This window comes from Xyrauchen texanus, chromosome 23, assembly GCF_025860055.1.
Source record: "Xyrauchen texanus isolate HMW12.3.18 chromosome 23, RBS_HiC_50CHRs, whole genome shotgun sequence".
Taxonomy (NCBI): Eukaryota; Metazoa; Chordata; class Actinopteri; order Cypriniformes; family Catostomidae; genus Xyrauchen; species Xyrauchen texanus.
Window position 1 is genome coordinate 2054642 of NC_068298.1, and position 17772 is coordinate 2072413.

The following is a 17772-nucleotide window of genomic DNA, read 5'->3' on the forward strand; positions in this document are numbered from 1 at the left end:
AGACAGGGGAACAAGGTGACGCTTGCCAACCTGGGAACGGGCTAAGCCTGGCTGGGCCTCTTTTCTCTCTATGTTTCTGGTATAGAGCAATAAACGGCCGGGGCCCTTACATGCATCAAGGGAAGGGGTTCTTACCCAGTTTCCTATTCTTTCAGGGGGAAAAGACCCTGCGGAGACCACACCTGCCCAGAAGGGGAGGTAAGAGTGGTAAATACTTCACATGTGGGTCCACTTTTGTAAGGGGACCGTATCGCGGAAAATACACACAGGGGGAGTCCGTGTAGGAGTCCTCACCCTGTGGAGCACCTATTTCAGTACAGAGTAGATTGAGTACCCACAGTGGATTGGGTCGGCGAGTTCCTCCGCTGAACTGCGGACCCACAAGGGCTAGGGAGGAATCGTCCAGGGATCCAAGGAGTGGGATCACCTGGGAGAAAAAACACACAATTTTACCTCAACCGAGGGAAAGGGCGCTACATGCAAGCGATTCACCCGGCCAGCCCATCCGCGTTTTACTGAGTTCTACTGGCTCGGACCTGAGAAAACACGAGATGATACCCAACCCGCTGCTCTACATATGTCTGCCAGCGAGGTCCCCCGGCGCACATGCCCGCAGAACCAATCAAGTATACGTGAGAGGGGAGACGGGATTTTCCAGTACAGCCTTGCCCTCGCGGTACCCGGGAAAGCATAGCAGACCTCTGTGCATCAGGCTCAGTTTGGGCGCGCAGACCCGAAGGTGGCGGCCCAGACGAGTCATCAGCATCAGACGCCGCTGTAACGCTCCCCGATGAAGTGGCGATTGATGTCATCCAATTCCGGGAGCTCAAGGTCCGCACTGATCCCAAGCTCAGACAGGAGCAAGCAAGCGTGCCGGGGAGGCGGGTGGTTCGGGGGGATTTACCCGGTGAACGTAGCCCATCATTATCCCCAAATCGCCTCCATCGCCCGCGGTGCCTGCCTCAATCCCGTAGGAAAGAGGCGAGGCATGGGGGGCGGCTGAAGTGGCTTTCTCTCATGACAAAAGAAAGCCGTGACCGCAATGCTGCCACAGCTATGTTCTCGCACTGAGAACATAACCCATTGGAGAGAAATCGCTCATCCCGAGCTCGGACGGAAACCAGCAAGCGTGCCGGGGAGGCAGGTGGTTCGCGGGGATTTACCCGGCGAACAGAGCCTGTCATTGTACCCATTTTGCCTTCATCGCCTGCCCCAATCCTGTAGGAAAGAGGCGAGGTGCGGGGGGCGGCTGAAGTGGCTTTCTCTCATGACCAAAGAAAGCCGCGACCGCAATGCTGTCATGGCTGTTCGCGCACTGAAAACATAGATCATTCATCCGCGGGCGGGCCTGTAAATTTGTACAAAAAAACTATGCGATTTACACAACTGCTGTGTGTACATTGGTACACATGCCACATATCTTTGGAAAGCTCCATTTCTTGATTTTCTATTGATATAAACCATTTTAAGATACAATCACAACAGCAGGTACAATCTATATCTTTGTCAGACCACCAACATATAAACAAACAATATCAAAATTTAGGCAACTCACCAATGAAGCCTCATAGTAGTCCACTGATCCATAACTTCCCGACAATGTTGTTACATTGCCAAATGTCCAAACGATGAAATCAAGTAACATTTTTAGTCCAAATCACCTTATTACATCAATAAATACCCACAGACTGTTGTTGCATCATTTCAAAGTACCTGGCAGCTGTACCTAATCTTTCACCTAATCTGTCATAACTTCAGTTCAGATGTAAACATTTCCTATATCCGGTATCAAAATGGATGCTGCACTCTGGCATTTCGATTGACACCTCAGCTCTGACCTAATATGAGATTCCATGTCCTGTCCAAAGCCTTCAATAGCCAACCACAGTCTGTGTCGAATGTAAGTGCCAACCCCCATTCCTTTGTGTAAAGATCAAGCCAGTTACAGCCGAGTGTGAGGATGACTGACACATCGTATAGCCAATGACATTCTGAAAACAATGAAATGCGGCTTTAGTGGGTAATTTCAAGAATGTTTCTAAAAAGTGTGTGCGTAATGTTTACTTGCTAGCATGAGGTGATTTGTGCGTCTGTGCGCAAAAGCTGAATAGTGTAATTTTGGAACTGTTTACACTTTTGGAGATTTAAATATGGCGAAACGGATGAGGAAATCAAGATTTTCGCTCCAGGATGTGATAGAAGAAGGCATTCATTGTGAAAACGATGAGTCTGGAGATGACATTTCTGAAAACAATACGGATGATTCGTCATATGATGATTCCGAGGCAGAGGAAAGGTTTATGGGGGGAGGAGACATTACTGTGGACAAGTAAGTGTTTTCTTGTGTTTTCTAACATATATTACTGTATATTCCACATAAATAAGCTTTAGTTTGAATAATGAATACACATTTTGTAATTACCCTTTGTCGTGTGTTTGCGGGAGTTGTTTATATTTGTTTGTGCGTGTGTGAGGTTTTAGTTTGTTGTTTCTTTCAGATCTAGATTTATTGACATGAGATATATATATATATATATGTCTGTGTTTTACCAAAAGATGTTTTTGCAAAAGTATACAGTATTTACAGTAAATATACATATATGAATACATACACTCACCTAGAACTTTATTAGGAACACCTGTACACCTTCTTATTCATTTGATTATCTAATCAGCCAATCATGTGGCAGCAATGCACTGCATAAAATCATGCAAATATGGGTCAGGAGCTTCAGTTAATGTTCACATCAACCATCACAATAGGGAAAATTGGTGGCATGATTGTTGGTGCCAGACAGGCTGGTTTGACTGGTATAACTGCTGATCTCCTTGGATTTTTATGCACAACAGACACTATAGTCTCTAGAGTTTACTCAGAATGGTGCCAAAAACAAAAAACATACAGTCAGCGGCAGTTCTGTGGACAGAAACACATTGTTGATGAAAAAGTTCAACGTCAACCTTGAGGCGAATGGGCTACGACAGCAGAAGACCATATTGGGAACTATTTTTAGGACCATACTGTTCCTAATAAAGTTCTAGGTGAGTGTATTTACGTACTCGAAAAGAAAAACGATATATACACGTTGAATATAAGAATATAAGTTATGTTTGTGTGCTGACCTTTGGGGGAGGTGTGTGTGTGTGTGTGTGTGTGTGTGTCTCTCTCTCTTTGTTTCACTGTGTAAATTGCTGAGATGTGAGGAAACAAGCTGTAAAAAGGTAGAATATAGAAAAGATGGAAAAGTTTTGTCTTGCTTTGTAAATACTTTCATTAGAGCCCAAAATTATGACTGTACATTGAAGCGTTCAAAAGTAGTAGCCTTTTGATCCTAGGTATATGTCCATGGTTACCAAAGGGTCCTCTTGGAGTATCCAAAAGGTACTTTTGTAAATCGCCTGGGTGTACCCTTAGAAAAACATGTGTAAAATGTAAATATTTTGCGGTATTGTTATCAAATTTGAACTTGGACAAGGTTATAGTTATAGGCAAGGCTTCATGCTGTGATCCCATTGTGTTCTCAAGCTAATAGCTACAAGTTATAGTAATCTGCAGCATCTGTATGCAAACAAACTTCTATTTCATTGTGTTCAAACCTCTATTACTCAAAATCAGAAGCACTTGCAGTAATTCTGACTGCTGGGGAAAAAACTTCGAGTGTCCCCTTTCAAAAGTGACCAAAATCATGCATGTACTCCAAAATGTTCAAGAACAGCTTTAAATTTGGCGTTTTAGGCTCATTTGACAGGACTGGGAAGAAGATCACACCCACCAAGAACAAATAAATCCGTCTGATTGGCTGATTAATCTGACGATCTGACTTCAGTTGTTCATTTATTTGCACTGTTGAGGGATTCTGTGGAAATTCTGAAGGCCTGACGGGGTAGAGCTCAAACTCGTTGAACTGTGAGTAGATTGTTTTGGTTTTTTAGCGCAGGTGTCACAAAGATTTCCCGTTCTGAACAAGTTCAGGTTACAAAGAGGGGACTGTTACAAAGTTTAACATTATTCTAGATTGTTCTGCAACAAGCAAATATTCAAGGATTGATAAACGGCAATGTTTTCTCCCTTCTGCTCTAGTAGTGCCATGGGTCATGCGTGCCTCACGATGCTTACATTAGATAAAAGCCTCAGCATCAGAACATCAACTATATTTCTATTGTATACAACAAATCCTCAAAGTAATAATAATACTGTATCATATTATAATGACAAACTGGACAACAATAAAAAATTAAGATTTAAAAATACATTTTATGTCAATTTTTAAGCAAACATTTTCGAAATGGGGCCCCGGCTTGGTCGAATGTTTGGGGGCCTCAGAAATCATAAACCCGCCCCTGTCTGGCGTCCATACGTATCATCACTTATTTTAGGTGGGCATGCGCAATATCCTCAGGAACATACTGTAGGTGGGCATACGGCATCAAGTATTGAAACAATATGCATGAAAACATGATTTTAGTTTGATAATATCACTTACTAACATTTTCTGTGTGAAGTTATGGACAGTTTTACAACTTCACTGCCATGACGATGTAATGTCAACAATCACTAAAACCCTAAATCGATGATTTAAACAACTTACAGCTCAAATAATACACAAGTTTAACAGAAGAATTAATGTAAGTACTTTTATAAAATGATAATCTTCAGATTTCTGCATTTAAACCTTCAAATATTGACCCCATTGACTTCCATCGTAAGTGTCTCACTTTAAACTAAATTTATGCTTTTTAAAGAAAAGGACGGATCGAGTCTAAATTATTTTAGTGTTAATCAACATTATTCCACTAATGCTGTCGATTGAGTTTAACTTGTACTGAACCCGAATATTCCTTTAAGTTGACCGTGTCTTTTTTATCTGAGATATTTAAAGCCAAAGATAAACAGTTTCAGTTCATTTCATATTTATTTGTGTCTTACAGACAACAGTGAATTACAACAATCATTCCTGACAAATACAATTATTATTTTTACTGTTGAGTGTCTGTTTATGATGAAGATTATTTGAGATCAGATCTTTTATTCCGATCAGATAAACTGTCTGTCTGAAATGTTTCTTCTGTACAACTTTAATTCTGTGAATATTGTTTAATATGTGATTTCTTCTATGAGTAAATGTGATATTCATTTATGATGAGAGTTATTTGTACCAGTAAGGGTCACACACATAATCCTTACAGTGCTTTAAATAATGTTCAGATGTTGATGATGTTGGTATATTTCAGTGTTTGTGTTTGTGTTGTTCAGGTGTGGAGATGTTCTGCAGGTTTAATCAGACAGATCCCTGTTACGCAGCTCTGGGACACAAACTCTATCTGCAGATGGTGACGGACGCTCGAGATCAAGAGCTGTGGTTATTTAAGAGGATAGACAATAAAAATAAGATATTTTTTAAAGTTAAGAAGAACAAGATTGTGCAGGAACATGAATCCATTATACACAGATCTGAGTTTATGTTTAATAACGGGACTCTGATTATAAACAGTGTGATCAGAACAGATTCAGGGAGATACACATTATATATCTATGATTCAACCGGCACACTGACACAGGATGTAGATCTTCCAGTGATTGTTGAAGGTACAGTAAATCTCTCATCACAATAATTACAATCTCACTTTCTCCACAGATCTCACTCTTATTCTCATAAAATAGTGTCATAGTTGTGAGTTTTCATTCATGTAGTTCTCTGTGGAATGTTTGTACTACATTGATTAAGATGATCTTCAGAATAAATACTAGTGTACTGCTCACTATATACTGCACAGTGTACACTGTATTCTATTTAAACACAAATATAATGTCAAACAGAATGCAATATTTCACCTTTCAAACAGTAGTACTGTACGCTACACTGTTGTCACATGACCTCACTATGTCACATGTTTAATTCAGCAAGTGGCATCCAGTTATAATCTCAGAAAATAATTATAGTTATTTTGATATTTAATCCAATTTTGTGTGAAAATGTCATAACTCTTGTCTGATCAATGAATGATTCTAGAGAATGATCAAATCATGATTGATATTTCTCTCGCCTGATTCGTCAGAATGGAAATTGAATCTCAAGTCGAGTTAATGGTATTGTTGCATTCTGCACATATTAACAAATGTAGTAGATCATCAGATTTTCCATCATATAGAAAATTGTTCTGAAGAGAACACATAATGCACATTATACAAATAGTTTGAGTAGTTTAGACGTTATTCTGAACCTTGTGTTTGTCATGTGACTGTACTGTGTCCCTCCCTCCAGCTCCTATTGGCTCAGTGGAAGTGTCAATCATTTGCTGTGGGGAGATGCGAGCGTCCTGCTCCTCTGAGGGGGATCAGCTCAACTTCAGATGGACTCTGAATGGACAAGAACTGGAGGATAGAAATAACATCATTCATCTGGATGAGGAAACTTCTGGAAACATCACCTGCACTGTGAACAACCACGTCAGTCGTGGACAGAAGATCATTAGTGTAAACCGATGTCCTGGTGAGATCTATTAATGTTCACAGATTATTAAAACAGACACAATAATGATGCAGGTCGACAGTCTTTAGTTTACTTCTGTACATTACATGATGTCAGCAGTAAATTGTGTTGATGTGTTTTGTGTAAATGTGTTCAGAGAGAGAATTCTGCTGATTCTACAGTGATGTGTTATTACAGGAACAACTACAGAAACTGTGACCTCACATCTGACCTCTACAGTGACCAATAGCACTGTGGTGTATGTGGTGGTGTGGAGTTTGGAGATGATGCTTCTGGTGACTCTGTTAGGAGGTTTTCACATCTACATCAGATACTGCAGCACACACACATCAGGTGACACATTTATCATCATCATGATGCATTTCACATGCAAATATTAAGAGTGTGATGATGATGATAATCTGATGTTTTTAGGAAGGAAACAGGAAGAGGAAATCGCTCTATAGATCAAAACCGAGAATGACAAGATTTAGACACCGACATCAACACAGAACAGAAGATTCATGAGAGAAACGGCAGATTTCATCACAGATATTAGAAATCATTTCATATGCAGTCTTTAGTTTTGAAAATGTCTTTTGATTTTGTATCGACTTGAGACTCATTTCAGTTTATTTTTGTGTTGAATGAACTATCTGTGTTTTATTTGATTATATTCATCTGCTTCTGTTCAGTCGTGATGATTCACTTGTCAGAATGATTCCTCTGAATCAAATGTGACAGTATCATCATGTTGTTGCCCTTTGGGTTTATTTTTCACATCATTTTAACTATATATCACATATTAGTCGTGTTGCTTTAATCTGTCTGTTGGATCATGTTTGTTAATAATTCGTCTTCATTTATAGTTTTGATATTTAATCTTCAAAGATATTTCCCGTGTTTGCAGAACATTAATAAACCATTGCTTCAGAATTAGTGTTCAAGTTGTAATGCTGAACTTTATTTTAAATAAAAATTAAACAGTTTTCACTAATTTGTCATTTTATTGCAAGTGAATCTTATTCTGAACTTTTTCATTAAAAAATGTCTTGAGCGAACACAAAGAGTGTGTGGAGACATCACTGATACATCTGAAAGATTATCATACACTTAAAAATTGTAATGCCTCCAAACTTATGTAACGGGACTATAAGTCTCGCCTCGTAGGGGAATATTACAATGTTACCTTGGAGGACCTGGAAGTGACAGGATCTCAGTCCCCACCCCCGGTGCTTTGAGTCTCAGGATACACAGTTAGTGTGTATATGTTTTAGCTTACCTATTGTCTGATATACTGCAGGAATAAGAAGTGTGGGCTTCAGGTTTTTTTTAACGATGATGATACGTTTTAAGTATTGTTTAATTAAATGTCAACACGTGGCTTCCTGAAGAATAAAAGGTGATGCAAAGTGATAACTCCAGCTCACGTTCCCACCCCCCTAAACCTAATAGTGAAAGTGAGACGCCCCTACTCCAAGGTAAGTTCCAGAAATAATCTTCAGCTGTATTACTTTTAACAATTAATCATTTATTTTCTCTTTTTTAGGAAACTATGAATTCTTCTGAAAATTATTTTCACAGTTAACTGAAATAATGAAATAAAATAATAAAACTGAGAATAAACGGTTCTCCAAATTAGTCTTATAGACTTTATGTAACTTCTAAACATCAATTTCAAACACTCTATATAACACTCTTCAGAGGTATATTTTCCTAAATGAATTCCAATAAATTAACTCACCAATGACACTGGATGTTCCTTAACAAAATACTGAATAAAGTGAAGACTCTTATAGTATAATTCAAACCTTTCACGACAAATAACTCAGATGACTCTTTCAACTTTGTTCAAATAGTTCAAATCACAGTTCAAATAATCACTCTGTTCAGTTCCATCTAACTCAGTAAAATGTTCGTATAGATGTGTGTAAAACATTTGTACCAGACTGTTTCCACGATGACTCTGATGCGTTGACTTGCGATGACTGATTATGTGAGATAACTTGTAATGATTTGTAACAATGAAACATTGATCTTTCACTTGATCGGTCACCCCAATATCACCTGTCGGTGAATCCAATCTGTTCAAGACTTTGTATGGACCAATCCATTTTGGAGAGAGTTTGTGTCTTGACAGAGCTGGTAGATCAACACATACAAGATCATTAAATTGATGAGTCATATGCCGGATATGACGGGCGTAGTAATGCTTTTGCTGTGCTGCAGCTGTCTGGATATTGTCTGCCATGGAGGTAAAAGCAGAGCGTAGTCTTCCAAGCATAGAATATGCATATTCATTTGGGGTTCTGGGTGTAGCCCTGGAAGTTGCTGGGGGTAATCAAGGAGAAAATCAGCAGGTAGACGAGCTTCTCTACCATGTGCTAAGAAGAAAGGTGTATGTTTGGTCAAGGACTGAACACTCGTACTGTAGGCAAATTCAACCTGTTTTAAGTGGGGTTCCCATTCCCCACCTCTGGTATACAGATATTTTGCAAGCTGATGTTTTATGGATCTATTGGCATGTTCCACCATACCGTCCGACATGGCATGATATGGGGATGTTCGTGTTTTGCGTATCCCAAGCAGGGAAACAGTTCTTTCACAAAGTCAGAATCAAACTTCCGACCTTGGTCAGTGAGCAAACTCTGAGGCACACCATGTTGGCTCACATATTCTTCAAACACGCATTTGGCAACAGTTGTTGCACGTTGATCAGGAAATGCATAGAGGTTTAGGTACTTGGTAAAATAATCCATTACTACAAGAACGTACCGATTTCCTTTCTGTTTAATGGGCAACTCCGTTAGATCAGCAGAAATTTTCTCAAAAGACAAGCTTATGATTATGTTTTGCATTGGGACCTGCTGATGAGGTGTTTGTGGCCTCCTTGATTCACAAGCCTGACACTGGGCACACCACTGTGTAATGTCCCTAGACATTTGGGGCCAGTAGCATCTCACTAGAGCATGTTGTCTTTTGTGCACTGAAATGTCCAGAGAGCGAATGACCATGTAAAGTCTCAAACACATTATGCTGTAGTGCAGGTGGAACTACAACCTGCAGAATCTGTTCACCTGGTGGAGGTCTGACTCTATGGCAAATAACAGAATCCACAAAAGTAAGCCTTGGAAACTCTTTCCAGAAATGCCTGGAATAGTCCGTTAGAGGGGCCTTTGAGCGTTGGATATAGGGGTCTCTTCTTAATTAACACCCATTCAGAGACAATGCTCAAAACAGCTTTCTGAGATACTGACGGAGGTGAGTTTGGAAATGTTTGAAAAGACGGAATCACATCCTTTTGACCAAATGCATCTTGTAACTGTTGTTTCATGGCAACAAAAGAGCGTTGAACTTCAGGTGGAAAATTGTCCTAAACAATGAACAGTTCAGGTGGAAATCTAGTGGGCAGCTCTGCTGCTAACACTGCATCCAAATCAACACTTCTATCTTTATAGCGAGCCTCTTGAATTACATCATAACCACGAGCCCACAAATGTGAAATGGCGGCGGTGAAGGAATGTCCTTTGGAGCAATTTTTGTTTTGGCATGAGCTCTATTCTCCCGCGACTCTGGTGCTTCTTCATCCGACATCACTGAAGTTGACTTAAAAAAGACTATTAAAATAAAACCAAAAGTACTGGTCACCATTGACTTGCATTGTATAGACCTACAGAGCTGAAATATTCTTCTAAAAATCTTAATTTGTGTTCTGAAGACGAAAGAAAGCCATACACATCTGGAATGGCATGAGAGTGAGTATATACTGAGATAATTTGTAATTTTTGGGGTGAACTTTCCCTTTAAATCCCTTTATTTAGGTAGTTCACAATGACAGGTGGGTACATTTTCCTCTCCGCTTCCTGTGAAGTGATGCATCTCTTTGAGTTAATCACGCTAAACAAATACCTCAAGTAAGTAAATGTTAGACTCAATTTTAAAGTTGGACAGAAAGTTACAAGATTGTTTCATTGATGCTGATTTATTGTAATTTACCTGTATGCAGTATCCTGTAGTAACCACTAGAGGTCACTATGTGTACTGAGTATTGTGTTCTTACATTATTAATACAGTTGAAGAAGAGGTCCCTTGATGGAGGCGCTTGTACATGCTGGAAAATAACAAGTGTTAACTTCAACTCTATGGATGTAGTAGTTTAAGTTAGTTAGATAATATACATGATACTACAACATACATGTGTAAGAGAAAACACTTTGTATCTAGAACAGAATATACTGTACAATAGATTTGCATAAAACTAATATTGAATGTCATGACTTGTTCTTCAAGATAAATAAATAATTTGTTCTTTAATAAAATATATATCATATTTACTATACATGTTGTGGTGTATGGCGGCCTCGTGTGGTGAAGTTGAGTATTGACAGTAACAGATCTCTATGAAGTGTTTCAGTACAACAAACAGAAACTGGGTTATTTATTATTTATATTTTTTACCTCAAAGTTTGTGTTGCCAGTTGAGTCATTGTTAATCCAGACACTTTTAGAGTGTAACTGACACAAATTACAGGTTAATAAGGAAAAATGTTCATCAAAAACAAAATAATTTGCTCCCCTTCATGTCGTTCCAAGCCTGTCATGCTGTTATATTTATGAACATTCATGCAAATCTTGCCGTACAACGATCACAGACTCCGAAGCTTCAAAAAGAACAAAAAATCTCAGAATAAAAATCTCAGAAAAGTAGTCCATATCTCTCGTGCTCTATATTCCAAGTCTTCTGAAGTAATACTGAAAGCTTTGTGTGAGGAACAGACAGGTCATATACCAAATGACAACTAAGACTTTCAACTGTTGCTCAGTTCACACCTCATACTGACATGCACGTGTCATTTCCTCTTGTCAGTCTCTCCATTCAATAAACATTCATTATCATCAGCTCAGATGACAGTAGTGCTCGTCTCTCAGAGTGACCCAGAAAACAGATTTCAGTCCAGCAATCTGAAGCAGCATTCACACTCTTCTGCTGGGATTGGACTCTTCTGGAAACTGGACGTCAGAGAAATGCTGTTCATCTTTGGATTGTTGCTGCTGCTGATACCAACTGATACATGTGAGTCAACTTTCAGATCAAACTGATGTTAGGATGCTGGTTTCTGCTCTTCTCTGTGTATCAGTATTCATATATGAGAGAAAGTGTTTAAGTCAATAAGTTTGTGTTTATCATTGGCGGTTCTGGTTTACTTGGTGCCCTAGGCGTGAGATCCGACGTAGGCCCCTTAATATCAACAACAACAATAGAAACAGATCAATATTTAAGTCCTTTTTATACTCTACGTCTCCACATTCACATCTGAAAGTCACATTTGATGCATGTTTAGTTTCACGTCTGAAAGTGTGAGTGGAGATTTATAGTAAAACATGAATATTGATCTGTTTCTCACCCACATCTATCATGTCGCTTCTGAAGACTAGATTTAACCTCTGGAGTCTTATGGGTTACTTTTATGCTGCCTTTATGTGCTTTTTGAGCTTCCAAGTTCAGGAAAACATTCACTTGCATTTTATGGACCTAGAGAGACAAAATATTCTTCTATAAATATTTATTTGTATTCTGCAAAAGAAAGAAAGCCGTGTTTCTGGAGTGCCATGAGGGTGAGTAAATGATCAGAGAATTTTCATTTTTGGGTAAACTATCCCTTTAAATAAAAATAACTAGACAATAAATATAGAAATTAAGTTACTGTATATAAGTCTGTGTGTGTGTGTGTATATATATACTGCATATACACATAATCATGTATAAAATAATATATAAATTCACAGCAGTGCTAATTCAGGGCCATATAACAAGATTGCGAGAGTGATATTGCTTATATACAACAGTTCAATGAACAAGTACATTTAAAAAAATGTCACAAAAAAGCAATTGTTTATGGAACTATATATATATATATATAAGAATACATTATGATCATTCATAATCTTAACCATATAGAGACTATAAGGCATGTCAGGAACATCTCAAGGCACCTTTCCCCATCACGATCTTGCAAGCTCCGTGCAGGGGCGTAGATTCCAGGGCTTCTAGGGGAAGAGGTAACCCCCCAATAATCAAGAGTGATCAATGGAAACATGTCAATTCTTCACACTGTAACCCCCCCCCAATGTTCGAGCGAAATCTACACCCTTGGTGGGGTGGCTCAATTTGGGGCAACTTTCTCACATCACAATCATCCGGGGGTGAGGTGGCACCCATTGCTATCCAAGAGCTGATTGGCACAGTTTGGGGCACCTTTTCCCCATCGCAATCTTGTGAGCAATCAAGTACTCTGTCTCCCCAGAGAGCATTGGCCTATATATCACCTATGCCACATTTGAGTGTGTGTTTGTGTTTGTGTTGTTCAGGTGTGGAGATGTTCTGCAGGTTTAATCAGACAGATCTCTGTTACACAGATCTGGGGCACAAACTATCTGCAGATGCTGCTGGACGATCATTATCATGAGCTGAAGTTAATAAAGAGGATAAGCAACATGACAGATCTAACTGTGAGAGTAAAGAGCAAGAAAGAGGACAACCATGAATTAATCATAAACAGATCTGAGTTTATCTTTAATAATGGGGCTCTCATTATAAACAGTGTGATCAGAACAGATTCAGGGAGATACAGATTAATGCTCTATGATTAAAGTAGCAGAGAAACACATGCAGTAGATCTTTAATTAAACGATGAATGTAAAGTAAATCTGTACATATAACAAATAAAAACAAAAATAATGTACAAATAAAAACTGGTATGTCTGTGATGGTTTTCATTCATGCTCAAAGCTGCTTTATTTTCACTTATTAAGAAATTGTTCCCAAGCAAGCAGTGTTTGTGTGTTTGTCATGTGACTGTACTGTGTCCCTCCCTCCTGCTCCTATTGGCTTCGTGGAAGTACCAATCAAATGCTGGTCCAGTGTGAAGAAGCGGCGTCTGAGGGTGATCAGCTCATCTTCAGCTGGACTCTAAATGGGCAAAAACTGGAGAATGGAAATAACACCATTCATCTGGATGAGGAAACTTCTGGAAACATCATCTTTACTATGAACAACCACATCAACCATGGACAGAAGAACATTAGTGTAGACCAATGTTCTTATGGTGAGTTTAATTCTGTTAAGCAATACCGGCAGGTACTACGGAGCTTGTTACACCAGGAGGGGTCTTCAGATACAACTCCAGACCCACCTATGGCTGTGCCACACACCACGCTTGCCAAGATGGGACCTCAAGATGACCTGGAGGCTTTCAGAAAGCAGAAACATGGAAGTAGCCGAGGTCCCAGTGGCCGGCCCACCTACTGCCACTTTTTTTCCAGGGAAGCCCAGTTCACAGCCCAACATCTTCCTGCGGCCAACCTCCTGGTGTACAATGACTTGAAGAAGGCCATCCTGCAATTGGTCTGCCACAGCCCAGAACAACATCGGCAGCACTTCCGGCCGTTCGCATTTTCCCAACAGCTCCGTGACACCTGCCGAAGTTGACTGCTTGCTGAAGAACGCGATGCCAAGGGAATGCTCGATCTGGTGGTACTAGAACAGTTCATCGCCCGGTTACTAAAAAGAATACCGGAGTGGGTCCAGTGCCACCGCCCGGCGTCACTGAATGAGGCAGTCCAGCTGGTTGAAGACCATATGGTGCCGTATTTGGGGGCTGGCGAGCCCTCCCCTCTCTCTCTCTCCCCACGTCCTATTCCTGTTCCCCAAGAAACAGGAAATTCCTTCCCCAAAACCAGTTCCATGGTCCCATGTGCCATTCATTCCTAACCCTCTCCACTCTTCCCCACACACTGTTGAATTCACTGTCGCAGGTGTGGGCTTGAAGTCTAGGGAAGTCTGCTGGAGCTGCTGGGAACCTGGGAATTTGCAGGACTGATGCCACACGATGGAGGTGGAGGCATTGGTCAGGGTAACCGACACACCACAGGCCACCCCCAGTTGGGCAGGAGCTTATCAGATACCTGTGAATATTAAGGGAGGGTTGCATATCAAGCCTTTGTGGATTTCGGATGTAATCAAACCTCCATTCACCAAAGCTTGTTTCAAGCCGAGTCTTTGGGTACAAGCTGGTGGTGAAGGTGGTGTGCGTGTGGATATCCAAAATTCCCCAGTAGTGGCGGTCACTATTCTGCCGTTACTTTCGCCTCACCCATCCACTATTCTTGGAAATTAATTGGCTGGCATTTACTACCCTATTAAGGGGATTGTTTGGGAATGTTGTCCTTCAACAAAGCATATCGGTTTGTGATGTGTGACTTGCTGGCTGGGGAGGCGGAGCCAGGGCCATCAACGTCAGCTCCACAGCAAGAGACCTTCACAGAGGGACCTTCAAACAGCTAAAACAAAATTCAATACATTACTGAAACTCTGAATTTTTTAATTTTCTCAATGCAAAAGTACGTCAAAGCAGGCCGTATAATAGGGGTACTCGGCTATGGGAATTTGCACCAGGAGATAAAGCAGTTGTATTACTTCCAACATCGAGCTCTAAATTACTCATCAAGTGGCAAGGGCCCTTTGAGGTCACCCAGCTAGTCAGGGGAATTAATTATGAGGTTAAATGAATGGATAGAGGCGGAGCACGTCAGATTTACCACCTCAATCTCCTAAAACCGTGGAGAGAGGCCGTCCCTGTGACTTCGGCATCGGTGGTTCCAGAGAGGGAAGAGCTCAGAATGGAGGTGAACTTAAAAGCCACCAACCCGGTCACAACCTTACACCGTCACATGTCACGGAGGTTGCCAGGTTGCAAGGAGAAATCTCTGACATGTTCTCGCCTCTTCCCGGTCGTATGAATCTCATAGAGCACCATATCAAAATGGCCCCAGGGGTAGTGGTACTCAGTCGTTCCTACCGATTACCTGAACACAAAAAAGGTGGTTAGGGAAAATTAAATGCCGTGCTAGATATGGGGGTAATAGAAGAATCCCACAGTGACTGGGACAGCCTGGTTGTGCTGGTTCTGAAGACTGACGGCTCGGTCCGTTTCTGTGTGGATTGTAGAAAAGTCACATGCCTCAAATTGATGAACTGCTTGATCAGTTAGGGGCAGCTTGCTTTTATTCAATGCAGGATTTGACAAAGGGATATTGGCAGATCCCCTTAACTCCCATTTCCCATGAAAAACAGCATTTTCCACACTGTTTGGCTTACCCCAATTTGTCACCATTCTTTTTGGTTTGTCCGGGGCCCGGCAACGTTTCAGCAGCTCATGGATAGAATCCTCAGACTGCACGCTGCTTTTGCTACTGCCTATCTGGAAGATATAATTATTTACAGTAATGACTGGCAGTGGCACCTGCAGCATCTGAGGGCTGTCCTGATGTCATTGAGATGGGCGGGACTCATGGCAAACCCTAAGATGTGTGCAATTGGATAGGTGGAAGTACAGTAGTACAATGTACAGTGACTACCCGATGGGAGTATGTAATGATGGGGCCGAGCGACGTTGGCAGAGAGTGAGGCCGAGAGAGACTGAACGGTAATGATTTACACCTGTGGGAAATCACCTGTTACAGATGTTTTGTGTTTGCAGTGAGACTGGAGAGGGATAAAAGGGCAATCCAGACCGCCAGAGAGAGAAAACGGCGCACAAACCTGGCTGTGTGTGATCGGCTGTGCTGAAAAGCATTAGTGTGTGTGTGTGAATACTGTCACGATCCCCTGTTGTCTGCCCCGTGTTTCACTTGTCATAAACTACACTTCCCATAATTCCCTGCCCTTATCATTGCAGTCAGTCATTGTTCTCACCTGCATGTTGTTTAGTCATCATTGTCCTTGTGTATTTAAACCCTGTTGTTTCTCCTTTCGTAGTCGGTCGTTTGTTTGTGAATGTCAATGTCTATATCTTGTAGATTCTGGTCTGTGTTCCTGCCTGAGCCCGTCATGGATGTTTTCCCTTGTTTATATCTTTTGTTTCCCATCGTGGATGTTTTGTTTGTTCCAGTCTTGTTTGTCTAATTATTTTCAATAAACTGCATTTAGATCCCCACTCCTCGTCTGCCTTCGTCTGCCTGCGTAACAAATACTGAAAAGTATTAAGAATAAAGACTCAAGTTGAATTTGTTATCTGGCTCCCACTTCCTCCTTGAAAGAAAGTTAGAGAACTGTCACAATCACATACATATCATCATCATGACGCATTTCACCTGCTATTATTAAGAGTGTGATGATGATGATAATGTGATGTTTTTATGAAGAAAACAGGAAGAGGAAATCTCTATATAGATCAAAACTGAGAATGGCAAGATTTAGACAATGACATCAACACAGAACAGAAGATTCATGAGAGCAGTACATCGTATGACATTGTGCAACTGCACTTGTTTGGATTACTACGACTTTCATACAACCAATAAAGTCGCTGCACATCGTTTCCATCTAAAACGTGACAGTTACTTGCTTCTGACAAACACAACAGCTTCCTATAATGTTTACACACTCTATTGATTGGTTAAGTTTAGATAAGGGGTTTGGGTAAGGGCATAATATTAATAAGTATGGCCTTAACACCTCGTGCACGAACTCGCACTTTCGCATTAGACATCTTTAAATTTGCACGTGAAGTCGTACAAGATTGTGCGAACAACATTGTTCGAGACCAAACGAAATAGCCAACACGTAAATGATGTATGATGTTTCTTTAGCTCAGGTTGGAGGAGCTTGCTCATCTAATCGGCCAATCAACCTGCAGGCTGCATTGTATATAAGCTGATGTGTACCTCACTCTAGCGACAGTCTTTAAGGCGTCCCTCCAACTCCCAATCTTCATCCCCAATCTTCCAAGAGTTCCTGCCCTATAGCTTCCTCAATAGATTAAGTAGTCCTTTTATAATTTCTTTGTGAAGCACTTTTATTTACCATTCTGTTTGAAACGTGATATATGAATAAACTTGCCTTTATGATCTGAATGAACTCCGTTTCATTATGTGAAGTGACATCTGTTCACCCACAATAACATTCTTGTCAGATGGACTTCTTTGTATCAGTCCTGTGGATTTATTTACATTAGAGGTTTGATCTCTTTCTCTTTTTTCCTATTTTAACTGTTTCAGTTGTTGAGGGTCTGTTGTTCTGGTGTCTTTTCTGTGATGTTGAACTCATATATAGCACAAGAAGTTGTTTCTATATGACTCATGATGTGTATAGTGTCACCTCTTCACCACAAGATCTGCTGCTGACGCTCTTTAGCACCTCGGTCTAACTCGATCTTTTATATCTTTTTAAAAACGTTTTGTCAAGTCCATTTTATCTGTATAGGGCCTTTGACACCACACATCGTTTCAAAGCAGCTTTACA

General features: G+C 40.5%; 1 protein-coding gene across 5 annotated transcripts in view; it reads left to right on the forward strand.

The window, feature by feature from the left end:
* LOC127663420 (uncharacterized) overlaps nucleotides 1-17772 on the forward strand; it is a 342359-nt gene that overhangs the window by 281039 nt on the left and 43548 nt on the right. The window contains exons 1-2 of one of the 5 annotated variants that reach the window (XM_052155011.1): nucleotides 5453-5587; nucleotides 6264-6491. The exons of the other annotated variants lie outside the window; for them this stretch is intronic. Of the exons in view, the coding sequence (XP_052010971.1) occupies nucleotides 5461-5587; nucleotides 6264-6491 (355 nt within the window). The 5' untranslated portion in view covers nucleotides 5453-5460. Of the gene's footprint in view, nucleotides 1-5452; nucleotides 5588-6263; nucleotides 6492-17772 lie in introns of those variants that run through there. 5 annotated transcript variants of the gene reach the window in all.